At 38.8% G+C, this 23,828-nt stretch overlaps 1 protein-coding gene across 8 annotated transcripts in view; it reads right to left on the reverse strand.

Annotated features, from left to right (window-relative positions):
- The window catches only part of LOC134478918 (probable ATP-dependent RNA helicase DDX60), a 123,367-nt gene that overhangs the window by 78,809 nt on the left and 20,730 nt on the right, over positions 1-23,828 (reverse strand). For 7 of the 8 annotated variants that reach the window (XM_063275963.1, XM_063275960.1, XM_063275961.1 and 4 more), the window contains 7 exons: positions 22,988-23,149; positions 21,371-21,529; positions 9,472-9,613; positions 7,846-8,001; positions 5,946-6,051; positions 5,421-5,536; positions 331-488 (listed from right to left, as the gene is read on the reverse strand). In XM_063275963.1, the coding sequence (XP_063132033.1) occupies positions 331-488; positions 5,421-5,536; positions 5,946-6,051; positions 7,846-8,001; positions 9,472-9,613; positions 21,371-21,529; positions 22,988-23,149 (999 nt within the window). The other variant, XM_063275965.1, reaches the window with a different exon arrangement.

Below are 23,828 nucleotides of genomic sequence, written 5' to 3' on the forward strand. Positions count from 1 at the left end.
GCTTATGATTCCAGAGGAATAAGGACCCATTATGGCAGTGCAGAAGCAGGGCATCTGGAGCTAGAAGCTGAAAGTTTACATCTTAAACTGCAAGCAGAGAGCCAACTCAAAGAGCAATTCTACAAATGCTCAAAGCCCGCCTCCAGTGACATGCTGTCTCCAGCAAGGACTGCCTCCTGAGCCTGTCCAACTGGGCTGCCAACTGAGGGCCACACATTCAAACGCTAAGGCTGTGGGAGACATCACATTCAAACCACTACAGCCATACAACTAAGAAAGGAAGACATCTATGGAGAGATTTTTATAATAATAAAATTGACAGAAACATACATGCGCCTTTGTTCTCTTAGACTTAATACAATCCTTCTTTGGCTTAGGGCCTTCAGTGATGATGGTCTTTGAAGTGATTGATTCTAATGAGCTCCCATAAAATCGTTGAAAATAATGATACTTCTGCAAACCTCTAAGATAGCGGGGGTCTCTTTTGTCTGAAAAAAAGGAAAAAATTTGAATAAAATTTCTATGATTTCTTAGTAGCATCTCTCTAAACCTTCACACCATTCTATACTCAGGCAGTATTCATTCTATTATAGAACAGTAATGTTACATAATCAGTTTTGTCAGAGAAGGTATCTTAAATTAGGCAATCTCATCCATATAACTTTTAACATATCTACAAAAGTGACACTTTTTAAACTTCTTTCTTTTTGTCTATGGAATTATACCTAGTAGTCCACGCACACAGGTTAAGGGCTCTACCACTGGCCAACAACTCACAGCAACTCTAACACTTCCAAGACAAGTTTTCATTGCCTACTTCCAAAAGAAATACCAAGAATTTTTTTTAATTTTATTGATCAAATGTGCTTTCTGACAATTTGTATATTATATAATTCATATATTATGTACTCTAATTACTTACTGTCTTAGTTAGGGTTTCCATTGCTGTGAAGAGATCCCATCATCAAGTCAAATCTTATAAAAGACATTTAATTGGGGCTGGCTTAAAGATTCAGAGGTTCAGCCCATTATCATCAAGGCAGGAAGCATGGCAGCATCCAGGCAGGCATGGTGCAGAAGGAGCTTAGAGTTCTATGTCCTTCTCTGACTGCATTCAGAAGAAGACTGGCTCCAGGCAGCAAGGAAAAAAGTCTCAAAGCCCACCCCAAAAGTAACACACTTCTTCCAAGGCTTTACCTCCTAATAGTGCTGTTTCCTGAGTCATATTCAAACCGACACATTCCACTTTCTGGCACCCATAGGCTTGTTTAAATACATGAGTCTGTGGGGGTCATACCTAGCATCATGCAAAGTACATTTAGTCCAACTTCAAATGTTCCATAGTATATAACAGTTTCAACAATGTTAAAAGTTGAAAGTTCAAAAGCTCTTCTGAGATTTATCTAATCACTTAACTGTAATCCCATATAAAGTCAAAAATCAAAAAGCAGATCACATACCTCCAACTTCACAGGATATACATGATAATTCCAAAACATCATAGTGAGGAAATATTGGACTAAAGCAAGACCTAAAAACAGCTGGGCAAATTCTAAACTTTGCATCTTCATGTTCTCCGCCTTTACATGTTCTTGTTCCAATGTCTGGGATCCACACAAAATCTTCAAGGCTTCTCCAAGAGGCTCACATCACTTCTCCAGCTCTGCCCTCTGTAGCACTCTAAGCTCAGGTTGATCCACTCCACTGCCGCTGCTCTTCTTGGTGATCATCCATGGTACTGACATCTCCAAAACTCTGGGGTCTTCAACTGCTTCAACAATAGCCTCTCATAAACTCCCTTTACAATGCTAAGCCTCAACTTCTTTGCATGACTCCTTCAGTCCTGGGCCATCAACTGCAACTGAGGCTTCACCTTCACCAATGGCCTCTTCTGGCCTCTAATAGTGACAAGTCTCAGCTGCTCTCCATGACCCCTTCGTGCCTTCAAAACCAGTGCCATCTGGGTGATTCTTACACATTACCAAGTCCAGCTGCAGCACCCATATAACCTTCCCAATCTCTGGAACAGAACTTCTTCATGCTCTCAGAAAACACTTCCCAGAGGACTGCACTTCAGTGATGCTGGACTCTTCTTAATCACCACTGACTTCTTAGCTCCAGCTGACCACCATCAACTGTCCCAGTTATCCCTTCTATTCTTGACTCTAAAGCCAAAACCACATGGCCAAAGCTGCCGAGTTCTGCTGCTTGTTGGAGCTGGAACTTGGCCCCCTTCTTTTATTGCATTATTACCAGCTTTCTGTTTTCCAACTCCTCTACTGCCTAAGCTTGGCTCACCTGGAACTTACTCTGTAAATTGACCTTGAACTCAGAGATCTGCATGGTTCTGTCTCCTGAAGGCTGAGAATAAAAGTAAGATTCACTATGTCTGGATTAAATTTTTTTTTTCATCTAGAACTTGCTCTGTCCCTGGCAGGCCTTGAACTCAGAGATCTGCTTGCCATTGTCTCTGGAGATTAAACTGTGTACTAGCATGGCTAGACCTAAGCTTTTCATTGCTGAGCCCTGCAAAGCCCTGGTGGGGACAAAGTGACCTGGACCTGCCCATGGTATAATGTATATAATGTACATATTTTCACATTCCTCCAAGGAATGTCCTCACTGTTAACATTAATGACTCCAAGATAATCAGAGAGTGTGTAAATCCACGAGTCAAAGGTATAGCTAATGTCTCAGCAAAATTACTAGGACCTTCAGGATAGCCCTTAAGGCTATGGGAAAGAGCTCTGGATACACACATGAGCTTGAAAATATATACTTTCTCAACTATGCAAAACTGTAAGGATGCATTATGAATTATATGGGGGGCTTCATGAATCTAAAGAAACAAAAACAGCTGTATTAATGAGCCAACTTGTCAGAAAGATACAAAGGCAGGAAGACACAAAGCAGACAGATTCCTGAGTAAAAGGTCAACCTGGGACACAGCAAGGTTAGGCCCATGTGTGGTAGAAATGGTAATTTCAGTACAGAGTCCCACCCAGCTAGTTTATCCTCTGTTCTTAACAGAGACAGGAAGATCTCTGAATTCTTTTGCAATGTTAAAAGAAAATGTGTGCTTTCTATTTCCTACGAATCAAAGGGTTGGGGTCACAGGATGCTGATTCATAAAATCATTAAAAGGGAACCTGAAATAAATAACTGAACTGATATGTAAATAAAAAATTGGGCTTTTGGTCTGCATGAGATGAGCTAGCAGAAAAGCAATAGCAGAATAGCAGTTCTTTAGAATTTTTCTCTAGCAAGAGCTGAACTGTCTGGAGAGCAAAACAGCTCTTTAAGAATTTTTTTCTTAACAAGATTTCTGACTTGGTCAAAAGATCCAATAATTTTTTTATAGCAGCGTTTCTGACTTTGGTAAGAAAACCCATGAACTATCCAAATAGCTTTTAGAATTCTTCTAGCAGAGACAGCTGTCTTAACCAGAAAGTAAATAGCAAAAAAAGAAAAGAAAAACAAAACAAAACAAAAAACAAACCTATCTAGAGGAGAGCAGAATGCACACAGAGAGAGGGGGGAGGGGATATGGTAGTCATCTCATCAGAACCTAGGTTGCCAGCTTGGATCCCCAATTTGACTTCCTGTCATTCTTTTCTCTGTTCCAGATACCCCTTCTCTCAGAAGCCCTATCAATGTTGAGGCTGTCATGACCACTATTCCTCAAGATCCAGATCAAAAGACTGTGTCTTCCAGCCTTAAGATCTGGATTACAAGTGTGCCCTCCATTTCTGGATTGTAGTTCATTCCAAATGAAAACAATAACCAGGTGATAACACCTGACATGATATAACTATTCCTTGTTCAACTGAAAACACTAACAATAAGCTCAGCTGGGTGGGATCCTGCCCCGAGATCACCACTCCCTTAATCTGTTTATCTCCTTGAACATGGGATTCAGTTCAATTTTACTTCCTGGTGCCCCTTTATTACTTGAACAATACATTTTGTACTTTTTTGTTTTAAGCTTACTGTGCTTGATCAAAATGTTTTTCATGAGAGTAAACCAGAAAACAAAGTCTATTCTGGGCATTTGTGAGACATCCTTTGTCCATGCAATTAATCTGAGACGCTTCACCTTAGTCTCAGACAGACTCTTCAGACAGGGGCAGAAGCAGCAACATTTTTCACCAAAATATCATAAGGATGATCTCCAGAGTTCAAATCACCCTCAGCACCAATGTCTTCCATATTCCTACTAGGATGACCGTTAAGTCTCACTTAAAGCATTCCATGGCTTTCCAAATCTAAAGTCCCCAAATCCACATTCCTTCAAACAAAAACATGGTCAGGCTTATCACAGCCATACCTGACTCCTGGTATAAACTTCTTAGTTAGGGTTTCCATTGCTGTAGACAGACACTCTGACCAATTAAATGTTACAGCTTCAGAGGTTCAGTGCATTATCCTCAAGGCAGGGGCATGGCAGCATCCAAGCAGGCATGGCACTGGAGGAGTTGAGAGTTCTACATCTTGTTCTGAAGACATTCAGAAGGCTGGCTTCCCAGCAGCTAGGGAAGTATCTCAAACCTCAGTCCCAAAGTGACAAACTTCCTCCAACAAAACCACACTTACTCCAATAAGGACACACTCCTTAATGGTGCCACACCCTGGGCCAAGCATATTCAAACTACTACATTTACCCTATTCTCTTTTATATTCCCTTTACTCTGTTATCTCTCCCATCTTCCTAAAAGTCTCTTTTCCAAACGTATATCTTTTTGTTTTGATTCATGACCCGTTCATTTTAATCATGACTATTGGTTTGTCTGTGGGTTTGAACAACTAGCAATGGTATACAACTGAAGATAATGACTGTCTTTTCTCCAGAATGTCAATATTCAATAGTTCAGCAGTGATGAGTAGGGCTCGATGCGTAAACTCTAGGTGGTTGATTTTTGTTTTTATTTTTGTTTTTTAATACATACTGTAAGCATCCCCAGTGTGTACCCTGAGAATAAGCTAAAGAAGGCAGAACCAAGAAGGACACCATCTAAGATATTCTGGTTCCTTGAATTACTGGGTAGGAAAATATAAAGCCGTTATCCTGGGCAATAAATCAGTCATAGAGCTGTATGCTTAATCTCCATATATTAGATTTCAAAGAACATTCAGATTCCTTAAACAACAAACCATCTTTTCTTAACACAGTGACAAGCTCATGAGACAAAGTTCACATATGTAATCCTCTCCTTAAGATACCTACAAGCTCCGTATAAACAACCAACAACCAGGAAACAAAGTGATAATTCTCTATTAACATTCTCCCTCTTATACATCTGAATATCTCATTGACTGTTCTTCCTCAAAACTTTTCATTTATGTTTATAATGCACTTCCTTTTGAAAGAAAGATCAGAGTGAAGTAGATTTAAATTCTTTCAGCTGAACCAGCAAGCTCACCATCAAAAGTGACCTTTCTCCTGTCATAATCATCACTCAGGGGTCTGTGGGAATGCCAGTGCACAAGTTCATCAAATTCCTTATGCTTAACCAGTGACGTAACAATGGGGTCATCACTGTAAGAGAAAAAGAAAAATGTATTTCAAACCCATGCCTCCAAATCCAACACCTTGTAAAACTTTGAAAACCATAATTCCTTTTCCTCTTCCTGGAATACAACGTGTGTGATAGAACCCAAAGAGAGTTCTATTAGAACTTTCAGGAACCAGGACCTCTTCATGTCTCCAACAACCTCAACCATCAGTTGTTTCAATAATTTATCATAATGATGAGGTGCTTCATTAGCCAAATAAAATCATACAGATATCATAAAGAAAGTCAACAGGCAATATGTTACACATATAAACTACCATTTTAGATGTGTCGTGTTTCTGAAGTTTATTCAGGAAAGATTTTCTCAAAGAACTTTAATAAGTAACTTATCCATTCCAAACAGGTATTTATTAAAATATATTTAGGCCTTACCTCTTTAGGAAAGGCAAGTCTTTCAAAATGTCTCTAGTAAACTCATCAACTAAATTACATGATATTGGAATGAAACCTAAATTTGGCATCATCTCCTGGGAACTTTCTGTAAATACAAAAATTGCCATAAATTTAAATGTGAAATTTTCAGACAGGAAGACAATAATTGTTTTTCAAATTTTCACATTTAAAAACATTTTATATTTACTTTATTTATATTTTATATTCTAATCACAATCCTGTGCATAAAGCTATTTCCCACACTGAGTCTTTTGGAACATAGTAGAAAATAAACAAACAAATAAGTAAATAGGTCAGTAGATTAAATAAGTAGACAACTGGGTGACTAAACAGAAAAAGATAGAAGGTAGATACATGATGATGATGAAGATGACAGATTATTAATAGAAGATAAGGAGATAAATAGTAGATAGATAATTGCTGTGGCACTTATTTTCAAATGTTTAATCCTTTCATCATTGTCTACTAAGAGATAAGGAATCTAAAGATAGCAATTTGAGGGATCACATACACAGAGTCAAAAAATGAAATTGAAAAGAGTGAAAGACAAAAGTTATGTGATTGGTATTATTACAGAAGCCTTTTGAACTTCCTTTGGTTTATAAACAAACATATGCAATAACAGATAGATAAATGACAAAAATGATAAGACAGGCAGATAGATGATAGATGAATAAAAAGATAAATGTGCAGATGAGAAATAGATATATGAATAAAAAGAGATGTATGGATGATAGATAGATAGATAGATAGATAGATAGATAGATAGATAGATGATAGATAGATAGATGATAGATAGATAGATAGATAGATAGATAGATAGATAGATAGATAGATAGAAAATAAATAGATCAGAAGCATTCAATGGCTGTTATAATTGACTAATGAATACTCTTTATTTAACAAAATCATAATTCTCCTGATGCTCTCTGTTCCTGTGTTTGCCCAGACACCTTTTGTAAAAATTGGTTTAGTACTTTTCTCCTTATCATTCACAAAGATTAAGCCAGAAGCAAGGGAATAGCCCTCACTCAGTCCAATTCAAAATAGGAACTAGGGAATACCCTAGCTCTCTTGTTCCTCACTAAAGATGCTTCCAAACTAGTGTGTACTCCATCCCAAGATTCCAAACTCACATCCACCTCCTGTCTTCCAAAGTAGAGAACTCAAGAGTAATTTATTATGCTGCAGACCCAGTATGACTCTTTTTCACTTCTGTTCATTACAGGCTGGTCTAGGGGGAGCTAACCTTTGACTTATGTCCTTATAAGCCTGGGTGGTGTGAAGACTGAGTTCCATCACCACCTGGCTCTGGCCTTGGCTCCTGTGGCTGCTCCCAGGGAAGATACAACAATCTTTACATCTGTGGCTTGCAGTGATTTAGGCAAAAGCTTTCTAAAGTGATTGCTGGCTTCTTTCTATTCTTCAGGTTCTCATTCTTCCCCGCCTCCCAACGCACATCTACAGGTTACTTTTGTTGCTACATAAGGCAGATGCTGAGTATGGAGTCACACTGGACTCTCAACTGGTTTAGGTGGTTCTCCTCTTCCCCAGAGTTACCTTGCTGATGTCGCCCACGCTATTGCTGTAAGTGGAACTACCATTATATAAGAGAATATGAGAGTCTTCCATCCACCATTTTTACACAAAGAAAATTTTCAGTTGACAGAGGTTGTATTGCTAGAAATAGAATTTACTCAAATCTGTTTTTTATTTTTAAATTGGCAAACTTATTTACAAGAAAAATGTTTTCAACATTAGTGAAATCACACACCACCACATGAACATGACAACTATATAAAACACATAAATGCTAGAAAATCATTTTTACTTGGAGCTTTAAATTTTGTTCCTCAAAATTAAGTTGGCAATAAATTACCTTTGATTGGCGACAGTGTCTTTTCAATAAAATGAACTTTTGTTGTTCTCAGAGGAATTGGTTTTCCCACATCAAACTTTTTGACTAACTTTGACACAGTGTCCCAGAGATGTATATACTCTTTCATGATGACATCTCCTACTTTCAAATCCAGGCCTAGATCATAATTAAAAATATTGAGTATTAAGAAGCATTGACTTATGTCTAGAACCACATACATGTACCTCCCAATGTGCGTGCGCGCGCGCGCGCGCGCGCGCACACACACACACACCTTCACTCAAGTAACCATGCTTGGAAATATAAGGCAAACAGTGGAATTTTCAATAGGCTTCAGACTGAATCTAAATGAAAATGATCACTCTGTAGATAATGTCCCTGACATACCTTAAAACCAATCTTGCTTTTCTGTTTGACACCTTAATATTAAAAACTGTCTTAACTAATAATAACCAACAATAAAGATTTAATTATTTTTAAGAGAATAAAATATTATACAACACATAACCTTGTACCCAGTAACACTAACTAAAACTAAAATAAAAATTAGCAAAGAATCATTAGTTTATAAGAAGCTAATTTATTCCAATGCATAATGATGGAATAATATAAAGGAAACAAATCTTGATGTAAAAGACATTTCAATAACACTCAAGTTCTATTCCTCAAAATGTGTCTTATTGTTCACTGACTATAAAAACATGAGAAAAATTATTCAAACAACAACAAAAAATGTACACAAAGAAAGTGTAGAGATTGTCCCTTATCTCTTGGAAAGACAAAAATCTCTAAATATCTAATAATAGTGAGATGTTTTATTAATGAGAGTGATTTTATAATAATCATTATACACCATGTGTGAAAATGAACTGTTATGAAATGTCAAACACATGCTTTTCACAAAAATACTTACGAAATAATATTAAGTTGAAAAATATTTGGATTACTATATTCTGATTACCACTAAATAAAATTTTAAACAAAGACTGGGAAACTGGAAAGTAATTACTATTTATACAACAGACATTATAAAATGGTTTGACAGAGACCCACAGCTAAACATTAGATGGAGCTTGGGAATCTTATGAAGAGTTGGGGAAAGGATTGTGGGTCTCAAAGAGAACAGGTACTCCATAGGAAGACCAACAGAGTCAACTAACCTGGACCCTTCATGGCTTTTGAATCACAAAGGGAGCAAGCACAGGCTGGACCTAAACCCCACCCCATCCCACCCTCCCCTCTTTCACATATGTAAAGTAGATGTGCATCTGGATCTTTATGTGCCTCCCCCAACCACTGGAGTGGTATGTTGCCTGAATCTGTTGCCTGCATGTGGATCCCGTTCCTCTAACTGGGCTACCTTGTCAGGCTCAGTGAGAGAGGATGCATTTAGTTCCACAGTGGGGAGTAGTGAGTGGTAATACCCTGAGGGGGCTCCCACTTCTTAGGGGAGAAGGAGAGGGAGGAATGGAGGAAGATCTTCATGAGGGGGTAATGGAGGGGACTGATATTGGAATATAAAGTAAATAAATAATTTTTAGAAAAATAAATGGTTTTGAAGCTTTAAATCCTTTATGAATTTTCTCTTTAAAGGAAGGTGATATTTATCATATAGTTTATTGATACCTCCTTTATTTTCATATTCATAGTAAAAAGCAATATTCTTCAACAAAGGCTCATCACTTAAGTCAGAAACGTGAAGTAAATCGAGGCTCCAAAATTCAAATATATCCACATTACTTAGGGTGAAATACTCGCACCACTTTTTCTGAAAATCAAAAGTAAAACAAAGTTATTGACAGCTTTTATGGCCACAGTAGTATATAGAATGACTCCATTCGCCCTATAATCCTAATGATGTCAAATGCAACGGCTACCATAACTGTCATTAACAATGTAAACCCATTTAAGCTGAATAAGAATTACAGTAAAATCTGATTTAAAATGAATTTAAAGTGGATGCGGCCATTCTGTGATCCTAGCACCTAAGAGACTAAGGCAGGAGGCTTGCTACAAGGTGGTGGCCAGTGTATATTACATAGTCAGTTTCAAAACAAACTCAGCTACACAGTAAGACCTTGTCTCAAAAAAAAATGAATAAATAAATAAAATAAAATTCTTTTTCTTTTCAATGTGCCTTTTTACTTAGGCTTCCTAGTTCACTTTTGGGCTGTCAAGAGTTGGGCTGCCAAGGATTCTAGAAAGTACTAAACCTTTCAAACTCATATACTCCCATCTACCCACACTGATGGCTATTCACCCGACTTAGGTTTGTGCAGTGATGTTCCACTTTAACACAGACAGAATGGCCACAGAAAGAGTACTCACTTCTGGGCACGGCAGACAAGTCTTCTTCAGTTATATAGTTTACGGAGTTAAAATGAGAGCCTCCTGGTTGAGGTCTCCTCACCTACTCTGCCTCTGATGAAAACTTAATTGAGATCCATTCCATGTGAGAGAGTCAAGCCCTAACAATATTAATGATACTCTGTTATGCTTACAGACAGGAATGTAGAATAATTATCTCCTGAGAGGCTTCATGCATCTGATAAAAGCAGATGCAGAGACCTTCAACCAAACATCATGCAGAGCCTGGGAATCTTGTGGAAGAGTGAGATAGAAGTGAGCAATTCAGAGGGGTCAAGGACACTACAAGAATACACACTGAATCAACTAACTCAGAGCCTGGGCCACCAACAGAGAACATGCAGGAGTTGGACCTAAACCTCTACACATGTGTAGCAAATGTGCAGCTAAGTGTTCATGTGGTTCTCCTAACAAGTAGAACAGGGTGCTCTCTCAGTCTCTGTTCCCTGCTATCAGACCCCATCCCTCCCTACTTGGACAGCCTGGTTTAGCATACGTGGGAGTGGATATATTAAGACATGCTGGGACTACATGCCTCAGGATGGAGTGGTACTCTAGAGAAGCTTCCCATCTCTTGGAAAAAGAGGTAGAGGCAATGGGGGTAAGGGAGCTACAAGTGGAAATAGAAACAATAAAGAAATCACGAAAGAAGACAGATCTGGAGATAGAAAGCCTAGGATAGAGATCAGGAGTCACAGATGCAAGCTTCACAAACAGAATACAAGAGAATGAAGAGGGAATTTCAGGGACAGAAGATAACAAAGAAAACACTGACACAACAGTGAAAGAAAATGCAAAATGCAAAAAGCTCCTAACCCAAAACCTTCAGGAAATTCAAGACACAATGAGAAGGCCAAACCTAAGGATAAATAGGTATAGAACAGAGTGAAGATTCACAACTTAAAGGCCAGTAAATATCTTCAGCAAAGTTATAGAAGAAAATTTCCCTAACCTAAAGATAGAGAGGCCCATGAACATGCAAGAAGCCTACAGAACTCCAAATAGATTGGACCAGAAAAGAAATGCCTCCCATTATATAATAGTCAAAACACCAAATGAACAAAACCAAGAAAGAATATTAAAAGCAGTAAGGGAAAATGGTCGAGTAACACATAAAGGTAGACCTATCAGAATTACATCAGATTTCTTACAGAGACTATGTAAACTAGAAGATCCCAAGCAGATGTCATACAGATCCTTAGAGAGTACAAATGCCAGCCCGGGCTATATCCAGCAAACCTTTCAATTAACATAGATGGAGAAACCAAGATATTCCATGAAAAAACCAAATTTACACAATATCTTTCTACAAATCCAGCCCTACAAAGGATGATAGATGGAAAACTCCAACACAAGGAGGGAAACTATATCCTAGAAAAAGCAGGAAAGTAATCTTCTTGCAACAAACCAAAAGACGAGAGCCACAAAAACATGATTCCACCTCTAACAACATTCAAAAATAAAAACAACCACTATTCCTTAATATCTCTTAACATCTATGGGCTCAATTCCCCCAATAAAAAGACAAAGACTGACAGGCTGGATGTGTAACAGGACCCAGCATTTTGCTGCATACATGAAATGCCTCTCAGTGACAAAGACAAATACTACCTCAGAGTAAAAGACTTGAAAAAAAGTTTCTAAGCAAATGGTTCCAATAAAAAATGTTGCATCTACACACCATTTGATCCTAAAACAGAAGAATATACCTTCTGCTCAACCCCTCATGGTACCGTCTCAAAAATTGACCATGTAATCACTCACAAAACAGGCCTCAACAAATACAAGAAGACTGAAATAATCCCATGCATCCTATCAGAGCACAATGGACTAATGCTGGACTTCAATAACAATAAAAGCAACAGAAAGCCCATATATGCTTGGAAGCTGAACAATATTTCACTCAATGATGAGTTGAACAAGGAAGAAATAAAGAAAGAAGTTAAATACTTTTTAGAATTTAAAGAAAATGAAGGCACAACATACCCAAACTTATGGGAAACAATGAAAGCAGTGCTAAGAGGAAAAAAAATTATAGCTATGAGTGCCTCCAAAAAGAAACTGGAGGAAGCATACACTAGCAGCTTGACAGCACACCTGAAAGCTTTAGAACAAAAAGAAGCAAATACACGAAAGAGGAATAGAAGGCAGGAAATAATAAAACTCAGGGCTGAAATCAACCAAGTAGAAACAAAAAGGACTATACAAAGAATCAACAGAACCAGTAGGTGGTTCATTGAGAAAATCAACAAGATAGATAAACCCTTAGCCAGTCTAACCAGAGGGCACAGAGACTGTATCCAAATTAATAAAATCAGAAATGAAAAGGGAGACATAACAACAGAATCTGAGGAAATGCAAAAAATTATCCAATCCCACTACAAAAGTCTATACTCAACAAAAATGGAAAATCTGGAAGAAATGGACAATTTTCTAGACACATACAAGGTACCAAAGTTAAATCAGGATCAGCTAAACCATCTAAACAGCCCCATAATCCCAAAGAAATAGAAACAGTCATTAAAAAGTCTCCCAACCAAAAAAAGCCCAGAACCAGATGGGTTTAGTGCAGACCTTCAAAGAAGACCTAATACCAATATTCTTCAAACTTTTCCAAAAGATAGAAATAAAAGGAACACTACCCAATTCGATCTTTGAAGCTACAAATATGATTATACCTAACCAACCGAAGACCTTACAAAGAAAGAGAATTTCAGACCAAATTCCCTCATGAAAAAAAACCTCAGTAAAATTCTCGAATCCAAGAACACATCAAAATGATCATGCAACATGGTCAAGTAGGCTTTATCCCAAGAATGCAGAATGGTTCAGTATATGGAAATCCACATAATCCACTATATAAACAAACTCAAAGAAAAAACATATTATCATCTCATTAGAGGCTGAGAAAGGATTTGAAAAATTCAACACCCCTTCATGATAAGTCTTGGAAAGATCAGGAATTCGAGGTCCATACTTAAACATACTAAAAGCAATATACAGCAAACCAGTAGCCAACATCAAACTAAATGGAGATAAATCTGAAGCAATTCCACTAAATTAAAGGACTAGAGAAAGCCGCTCACTCTCTTCCTACTCAATATGGTACTTGAAGTCCTAGTCAGAGCAATTAGACAACAAAAAGAAGTCAAAGCAAGACAAATTAAAAAGAAAGAAGTCAAAATACCACTATTTGCAGATGATATGATAGTATACTTAAGTGAACCCAAAAATTTCACCAGAGAACTACTGAACAACTCCAGCAAAGTAGCAGGATATGAAATTAACTCAAATCAGTAGCCTTTCTCTACCTGAAGGATAAACAGACTGAGAAAGAAATGACCTGAAATGATACCTTTCGCAATACACACACATAATATAATATAACTTCATGTGACTCTAACCAAGCAAGAGGATCTGTATGACAAGAACTTCAGGTCTCTAAAGAAAGAAAATGAAGAAGATCTCAGAAAATGGAAAGACCTCCCATGCTCATGGATTGGCAAGATTAATACAGTAAAAATGGCCATCTTGCCAAAAGCAATCTACAGATTCAATGCAATCCGCATCAAAATTCCAACTCAATTCTTCATGGAGTTAGAAAGAACAATTTGCAAGTTCATTTACAATAACAAAAAAGGTCAGGATAGCGAAAAATATTTTTTACAATTAAAGAACTTCTGGGGGGAACTACTAAAGCTGATAAACAACTTCAGCAAAGTGGCTGGGTATAAAATTAACTCAAATAAATCAGTTGCCTTCCGCTACACAAAAGGGAAACAAGCCGAGAAAGAAATTAGGGAAATGACACCCTTCATAATAGACCCAAACAATATAAAGTACCTCGGTGTGACTTTAACCAAGCAAGTAAAAGATCTGTACAATAAGAACTTCAAGACTTTGAAGAAAGAAATTGAAGAAGACCTCAGAAGATGGAAAGATCTCCCATGCTCATGGATTGGCAGGATTAATATAGTAAAAATGGCCATTTTACCAAAAGCGATCTACATATTCAATGCAATCCCCATCAAAATACCAATCCAATTCTTCAAAGAGTTAGACAGAACAATTTGCAAATTCATCTGGAATAACAAAAAACCCAGGATAGCTAAAGCTATCCTCAACAATAAAAGGACTTCAGGGGGAATCACTATCCCTGAACTCAAGCAATATTACAGAGCAATAGTGATAAAAACTGCATGGTATTGGTACAGAGACAGACAGATAGACCAATGGAACAGAATTGAAGACCCAGAAATGAACCCACACACCTATGGGCACCTGACCATTCAATGGAAAAAAGATACCATTTTCAGCAAATGGTGCTGGTTCAACTGGAGGTCAACATGCAGAAGAATGCAGATCGATCCATGCTTATCACCCTGTACAAAGCTTAAGTCCAAGTGGATCAAGGACCTCCACATCAAACCAGATACACTCAAACTAATAGAAGAAAAACTAGGGCAGCATCTCGAACACATGGGCACTGGAAAAAATTGCCTGAACAAAACACCAATGGCTTATGATCTAAGATCAAGAAACGACAAATGGGATCTCATAAAACTGCAAAGCTTCTGTAAGGCAAAGGACACTGTGGTTAGGACAAAACAGCAACCAACAGATTGGGAAAAGATCTTTACCAATCCTACAACAGATAGAGGGCTTATATCCAAAATATACAAAGAACTCAACAAGTTAGACCGCAGGGAGTCAAATAACCCTATTAAAAAATGGGGTTCATGGGGTTGGGGATTTAGCTCAGTGGTTAGAGCGCTTGCCTAGGAAGCACAAGGCCCTGGGTTCGGTCCCCAACTCCGAAAAAAAAGAACCAAAGAAAAAAAATGGGGTTCAGAGCTAAACAAAGAATTCACAGCTGAGGAATGCCGAATGGCTGAGAAACACCTAAAGAAATGTTCAACATCTTTAGTCATAAGGGAAATGCAAATCAAAACAACCCTTAGATTTCACCTCACACCAGTGAGAATGGCTAAGATCAAAAACTCAGGTGACAGCAAATGCTGGCGAGGATGCGGAGAAAGAGGAACACTCCTCCATTGTCGGTGGGATTGCAGACTGGTAAAACCATTCTGGAAATCAGTTTGGAGGTTCCTCAGAAAATTGGACATTGAACTGCCTGAGGATCCAGCTATACGTCTCTTGGGCATATACCCACAAGGTGCCCCAACACATAAAAAAGACACATGCTCCACTATGTTCATAGCAGCCTTATTTATAATAGCCAGAAGCTGGAAAGAACCCAGATGCCCTTCAACAAAGGAATGGATACAGAAAATGTGGTACATCTACACAATGGAATATTACTCAGCTATCAAAAACAATGCCTTTATGACATTCATAGGCAAATGGTTGGAACTGGAAAATATCATCCTGAGTGAGGTAACCCAATTACAGAAAAACACACATGGTATGCACTCATTGATAAGTTCCTATTAGCCCAAATGCTTGAATTACCCTAGATGCATAGAACACATGAAACTCAAGACGGATGATCAAAATGTGAATGCTTCACTCCTTCTTTAAAAGGGGGAACAAGAATACCCTTGGTAAGGAATAGAGAAGCAAAGATTAAAACAGAGACAGAAGGAACACCCATTCAGAGTCTGCCCCACATGTGGCCCATACTTATACAGCCATCCAAATAACAAGATGGATGAAGCAAAGAAGTGCAGACCGACAGGAGCCGGATGTAGATCGCTCCTGAGAGACACAGCCAGAATACAGCAAATACAGAGGCGAATGCCAGCAGCAAACCACTGAACTGAGAATAGGACCCCCGTTGAAGGAATCAGAGAAAGAACTGGAAGAGCTTGAAGGGGCTCGTGACCCCTTATGAACAACAATGCCAAGCAACCAGAGCTTCCAGGGACTAAGCCACTACCTAAAGACTATACATGGATTGACCCTGGACTCTGACCTCATAGGTAGCAATGAATATCCTAGTAAGATCACCAGTGGAAGGGGAAGCCCTTGGTCCTGCTAAGACTGAACCCCCAGTGAACGTGATTGTTGGGGGGAGGGCGGCAATGGGGGGGAGAGTGGGGAGGGGAACACCCATAAAGAAGGGGAGGGGGAGGGATTAGGGGGTTGTTTGCCCAGAAACCGGGAAAGGGAATAACGTTCGAAATGTAAATAAGAAATACTCAAGTTAATAAAAAAAAAAAAAAAAAAAAAAAAAAGAACTTCTGGGGGAAATCGCCATCCCTGACCTCAAACTGTATTACTGAGCAATCGGGATAAAAAGTGCATGGTATTGGTACAGAGACAGGTAGGTAGATCAGTGCAATAGAATTGAAGACCCAGAAATTAACCCACAAACCTATGGTCACTTGATCTTTGACACAGATGCTATAACCATCCAGTAGAAAAAAGACAACATTTTCAACAAATGGTGCTGATTCAACTGGAAATCAGCATGTAGAAGAATGCAAATTGACCCATTCTTATCTCCTTGTATACAGCTCAAGTCCAAGTGGATCAAGGACCTCCACATAAAACCAGATACACTGAAACTAATAGAAGAGAAAGTGGACAAGAGCCTTGAACACATAGGGGGAAATTTTCTGAACAGAACACCAATGGCTTATGCTCTAAGATCAAGAATTGACAAATGGGACCTCATAAAATTGCCTTCTGTAAGGCAAAAGACACTGTTAATAGGACAACACAGCAACCAACAGATTGGGAAAAGATCTTTTCCAATCCTACATCTGATAGAGGTCTAATATATAACATATATAAAGAATTCAAAAGTTAGATTTTAGAGAACCAAATAATCCTATTAAAAAATGGGGTACAGAGCTAAACAAAGAATTCTCAACTGAGGAATACCAAATGGCTGAGAAACACCTAAAAATGTTCAACATCTTAGTCATCAGAGAAATGCAAATCAAAGCAACCTTGAGATTCCACTTCACACCAGTCAGAATGGCTAAGATCAAAAACTCAGGGGACAACAGATGCTGGCGAGGATGTGGAGAAAGAGGAACACTTCTCCATTGTTACTGGAATTGCAAACTGGTACAACCACTCTGGAAGTCAGTCTGGAGGTTCCTCAGAAAATTGGACATAGTACTACCTGAGGACCCAGCGATACCATTCCTGGCCATATACCCAAAAGATACTCCAACATATAACAAGGACATATGTCCCACTATGTTCATAGCAGCCTTATTTATAATAGCCAGAAGCTGGAAAGAACCCAGATGCCCTTCAACAGAGGAATGGATACAGAAAATGTGGTACATCTACACAATGGAATATTACTCAGCTATCAAAAACAATTACTTTATGAAATTCATAGGCAAATGGATGGAACTGGAAAGTATCATCCTGAGTGAGGTAACCCAGTCACAAAAGAACTCACATGGTATGTCCCCACTGATAAGTGAATATTAGCCCCAAAGCTCAGAAAACCCAACAAATAATTCACAAACCATATGAAGCTCAAAAAGGAAGACCAAAATGTGGATGCTTCAGTCTTAGAAAAGGGAACAAAATACTCATGGGAGGAAATACAGGTACAAAGAGTGGAACAGGACTGAAGGAAAGGCCATCTAGATACTGCCCCACCTGGGAATCCATCCCATGTGCAGCCACCAAACCCAGTCACAATTGCTGACACCACGAAGCACTTGTTCACAGGAGCCTGATATGGATATCTCCTGAGAGGCTCTGCCTGAGCCTTACTTATACAGATGAGGATGCTTGCAGCTAACCATCAGACTGAGCACAGGGATCCCAGTAAAGGAGTTAGAGAAAGGACTGAAGGAGCTGAAGGGGTTTGCAATCCCATAGGGAGAACAACAATATCAACCAACCAGACGCCCCCCAGTGCTCCCAGGGACTAAACCACCAACCAATGAGTACACATGGTGGGACCCATGACTCCAGCTGCATATGTAACTAAGGATGGCATTGTCAGGCATCAATAGGAGAAGAAGCCCTTAGTCCTGTGAAGGTTTGTTTCCCCAGTGTGGAGAATGCCAGGGTGTTGAGGTGGGAATGGGTGGTGGGAATGGGAGCATTCTCAGAGAAGCAAGGGGGAGTGAGAAGGGGGATGGGACAGGGAGGAAAGGGGATAACATGTGAAATGTAAATACATACAATATCCAATTAAAAAAGAAGAAAGCAAGAAAAATGTAAAAATTCTTCACAAATAATAGTTATAAATAGGAGGCATCCGTTCAAGTCTGTATTTCACGTACATCATTCATACCGGCTCCAGATTTCAATTACAGAACAATCAATTTAAATGAGAAATGAGTTTATAACAAAAGCCAAAGTATAATATTATTTCCACAATGTTTACTCTAATTACAGACATTAGTAGATATATTAACCTAAAATGACACATAATAAAGTGTTTAAAAGAAAATAAGATCCAGAAGTTAAGACTTCCTGCCTTTCATCAATCTGCTTGCTGCCTCCTAAGGGTCTAACAGAGCATCTAGAAAAATGTCTACCTATGGGGTTGGGGATATAGTGTTTTCTTTCAAGAATCTAAACTATCTGCACAGAGCCATCTTTACCATATATGGTATTTATTGCCCCACAGAACTCTAAAAATTCTATTATAGCAGCTGTGAGTGTTCACCAGTGCAGATATTCAATATATCCTGACACTCTTTTGTATAGACATTGGTATGGTCTGGGTGTGTGCAGGTGTGTGCAGGTGTGAATGCAACAGAATGACGTCAGGAGTCATTTTCCTGGTATATTGTGCTTTATGTACGTGACAGGGTCTCTCCTTGGCCTAGAACTTGACCAAGTAGGCTCGATGGCCAAAAGCAGTCTTTCCATCTACCTATCCTGAGCAATACAAGTGAGCATCACTGCACCTGATTGGATTTTTTCATGGTTCTATGCTGGAGATCAAAGTTAGGCTCTTGGGCTTTTGAAGCAAGTGCTTTACCAACTGAACCATCACTCTTGTACCCTATACCTGACCTTCAGTTTTCAACCCCAGTCAAATTATGCTAAGACAGTAAATGTAATGCAAGCAATATTAAGTAAATGTAATGTAACTTAATCACTTCTTTACTCACACTCAAATCAATACACTTCATGAATTTTCCCCACACCTCCTATGCCAGATTTGGGCAGGACCCATTTTGCAAGGGGACACTCACCATGCAGCCAAGCTGCCTTCATTATGCCTAAGTCACTTCTCAGAATGCTATAGAAGAAACATACTCAGAGACTCAAGGGTAGAGTTCCTCTCCTAGTCTCTAACACCATCAAAAGTTATGTTGCCAAGTAGTCCCCTAATTCCCCCCAAATCCAGTTTTTTATCTATACTATGTGATCTACATTACACGGCAAAAGCACTTTTCTAAAAAAGGAAAGTGCCATTAGCGTGCTTAAAACCATTTAGTAGTTGCCCAATGACCTTACGATGAGTGTATGTATCCTGACCTGTCGGATGCCATGTAACTTGTCTCTCTTCATCACCTACTCCATATTCTTTTTATCCCTGATACACTTGATGGACCTCAGTTCCATGGCAATGCTATCTTCAGGACAATCACACAGTCTGTTTCTTCTCTAAGAATATGGTTTCTGTTCTCTACACTGCTAATTCCTCCCCATCCTTTGGTATTTGAACCATGTAACTTCTTAAGAGAAACCTTTGCAAACTTGGTTAGACCTTTTCACTATCAGATTCTAAAATACTTCTTCTGTCGTGGTAATTATTCAATGGGCCTTCTCTATGAAATGTAGCTGTCTGAAAGAGTTGGGTGTGGATAATGAAGAGTGGTTTCCTCACTCTATCTCTATGTTGGATGAGCACATTTCCTAATTCCATTGGGCATAAGACACTTTCCTTTACTATCACAAGATCCTAAAAAAGTATAAATGGCTAATCTACGTGTGTGTGTGTGTGTGTGTGTGTGTGTGTGTGTGTGTGTATACACATATATTTATACAGAGAGTTGTAACAAGTAGCCTTAAAGATGATATCATACAATATTGGAGTGAAAACATGAAAATGTATAAAGAAAAACATTTATATGAATATCTTTAGCAACCCTGCTCTTAACAGCCCAAAAGTGAACAAGGAAACCTAAGTAACGAATGGAGGCACATGGAAAGATGAAGAACTATGTAGGTTTTGAGATTTTGGACCACAATGGGAGGAAACAGTCAATAGATATTCCTTTAACTCATAAGAAAAAGAAAGACACTGAGCCATCAACCAGGCAGCAGACACATATACAGCAGAGGACTGCCTGATCTGGTCCCAGTGAGAGAAGATGCACCTAACCCTTGAGAGACTTGAGGCCCCAGGGAATGGGTAGGTTCGGTGGGATGGGGTAGGGGGACATCCTCTCAGAGACAGGGGAGGAGGAATGGGATGAAGAACAATCAGAGGGCAGACTGGGAGGAGGATAATGACTAGACTGTAAAAATAGATTAAATAGGAAGAAGAATAGAATAATAGAAACTTGAAAAAAAGACAAAGAACTTTTCTTTCACAAAGTCTCACTATGTAGCCCAGGTTGTTCTGAGACTGTGTAACATCCTCTGGCCTCCACTTTGCAGTGATTCTCTTGCCTTAGCCTTCCTCGTGCCGGGATTACAGCAAGGCCGCATCCACTTTAAATTCATTTCTGAATCAGTTTTCATTTTATGCAATGTTTCAGTTTTCCAGCAGAAAAATCCGTGCATTTAAAATGAAGAAGGTAAACTGAAGGGTTAACAGGTTCTAACACAAGATTTGCAGGGAAGACTCTAGAGTAAGTCTTGTTTTCACTTTTCCTAAGGTCTCTGTATTCTCTCTACCCATAATCTGTAATGGAAAAAATTAAAGCATCATCTTATTGTCCTTGGTTCCGTCTCAATGTATAACGTGTTGGTCACTGGGAACTTCCTAGTTAATGACAAAACCTTGATCCTGACAAGAATTTTAGGAAGGAAAATGTCTAGGAGCTGCTCCTGGGGTTGGATACATGTCATGACGCTGGCGATTGCTACATAATATAGTTGTTAAAAGTAGTCCACGTGACTGATTTAAGCGAGCCGACCTTTGAAGATCTCAACATTTAACACTACTGTATAAATCTGTCTCAAAAGTTATTGTACTTTTATGTACCACGTAGTAAAAACAGAAGTATGAGTGAATGAAGATTAGATTTACCATTTTTAAGACAGTCTCGAGGTCCTGAATCCAATTCGAAGTGATGAATCTTGAGCGAGCTCTCTGGGAGAGAGGTAAATGGAGCTGAAAAGCCACACTGAGGCAATGTAGCTTACAAAAGTCTTCCACGTCCTTCAGGGTTAAGCAATTATCTGGTTTCTGAAGGAAATAAAGATTGGGAGCTGAGAAATGCAGGCTGGGAGACTTCACACTCAATCTTCAGAAGTACAAACTCTGTAACCAAGCTCTCTTGGGAAGTCTCTGGGAGAGTTCCACAGCCACACATTCTCTAATTCGGAGTCAGCATGTGCCCAGAAACTAGGCTGCAGTTTAAACATGCTTGAGATAAAGGAGAAAAGAAGCTTCTGGCTTTGTAGCAGTAGGTGTGTGGCATGATTCAGTATTTCAGGGACACCGTGTTTAAGCTAATAAACCAGATGATAAAGGAAAAGAATCACAGGACGTTGACTGGTTGGGACTACATGATAAGTACCCTCGTCTATCCACATATTATATTCTAAGGCAATACTATGAACTACCAGCATGAGGTCAGCAGGCTTGTGATGAAGCTAAAAGGTGTAACTGCAGAATGACAACCAGGAGAAATAAGTAGACATACTTAGCCTCGTGGGAAAAGGATATTGTTGCTATTGCCAAATGTTTTTGGCTCATTCTGGGGAGTAAGAAGACCTCATTGGGACATCTATAGGATGACAGAGAGGGTCTAATGGTTAGAAGTTCCAATGAGAAATGTTTGACTTACTATCGTGATTTTGGGATGATTTAAAATAGGGTGTCTAATCGTGTAGAAAGGTTTCATTAAAAATTATATTTAAGGAGATACTGCAAAGCAAAATATTAAAAATGTGTCCTTGTCCATTTCTGAAATCAAGGTTAATAGGATTCTTCAGCTGAGATTCCGTAGTACTCGGATTACACATAGCATGGTATGTGCACCTGTGTGTTTACCTATGTGCCCATGAGCACACACATGCAGAGGCGAATGTTTACTCACACCTAAATTTCAACTGGCCACCAGATTCTTGATCCTTTTTGCAATAAAGACACATAAGAATAGCAGTCTCTCCCCAACTAGCAGGGCACCGAGACACCACAATGTGCAAGTATATTTTAAAGTTAGTGAGAACTTTCCACAAGATAAATCTGAATTCAGTCTACATTATTATTATTTAATACCTTCAGTTGGAGGACTGCTACTCTCAAAAGCCTAAAGTCAGTTCTTTACAATGTGGACTAGAAATAACAATGCCTATCTTGCAAAGCTTTTCTGAGCATTTCATGTACTGTACACAGAAAAAGCCCAAAGCATGTAATAGGTAGTTTCTCCTTTGCTTGCCTGTGGGTGTCTTAGGCTATACAGATCCTACATGAAAGACCTATATACTCTAGATCATTGAACAGCATAATTCTTTATAACAGGAATTGTAGGGATTTTCCTATTTTGGAAGTCCATATAAACAAGAGAAAATGCCAGTAACACATGGGGAAAATGGTAGATAAAAGTAATAAAAGGCAGCAGTATAAATCAATAGCGTATCCCCGTGTGACAACCTGTATCCCAGTGTAACAACCTGTATCCCTGTGTACCCACCACACCTGTGTGACTTCGGATGTCTCTGTGGATGCTCTCTTCTCTCTGTTTTCTAAGTAGCTGTGGTACATTTCCAAGAAGAGAGAACATGAGGTGACACAAAAGACACGTTGGATGTCAGATCCTTCTGGCCAGAGTTGCTTCAGCAAAGATACAATTTCAGATACCTGGCACAGTAGGCAATGGTAACAGGTCATGGCATGTAGAAAACTATATTCATCAGGGATTGTATAGTAAGAAATGGGTTGATGTGGAAACTGCAGCTATTTCCACTAAAAAATAAAATAAATTACAATCGAAAATTTTGAGTGATAAATTATTTTAAATTTTTTAACAAAACTGTTAATGCATGCACATAAAAATACCCATAAATCAACAGAAAATCCATGACTCTTTAAATACTTATTCTCTAATGAAACACAAATAATGAGAACATGGGAAAAAAATCAAATTCTTTAGTAATATAACAACTGAAGGGTTTTTTTATTTTCACGTTATCAAGTGCTTTTTCATCCTTTAATACTTTATTAACAGTTTCAGTAATTAAGGTATGCTACTCCTCATGTTTCAGTAATAAATAAAAAAGGTGCACATCACTACCTCTTCTGTGCCTACTGTTCCTCACTTCCTCTCCCAGGCTCCCTCTGACCCAGGCAGTCCACGTTTCAGTGCAGCACCCTGCCCAGCTGCTCTGTCCTCACTCATAGTTCCCTTGGCAGGTTGCCACTATGCCATGCATACACGTCCCAATTCCATGGTGGGCCCGCCACCACACACTCTCTTGAACTCAATTAAGTCTCCATATGAAAGAACACACCACACAATAACCTCTGACCCAATTGATAA

This window comes from Rattus norvegicus, chromosome 16 (genome assembly GCF_036323735.1).
Source record: "Rattus norvegicus strain BN/NHsdMcwi chromosome 16, GRCr8, whole genome shotgun sequence".
Lineage (NCBI taxonomy): Eukaryota > Metazoa > Chordata > Mammalia > Rodentia > Muridae > Rattus > Rattus norvegicus.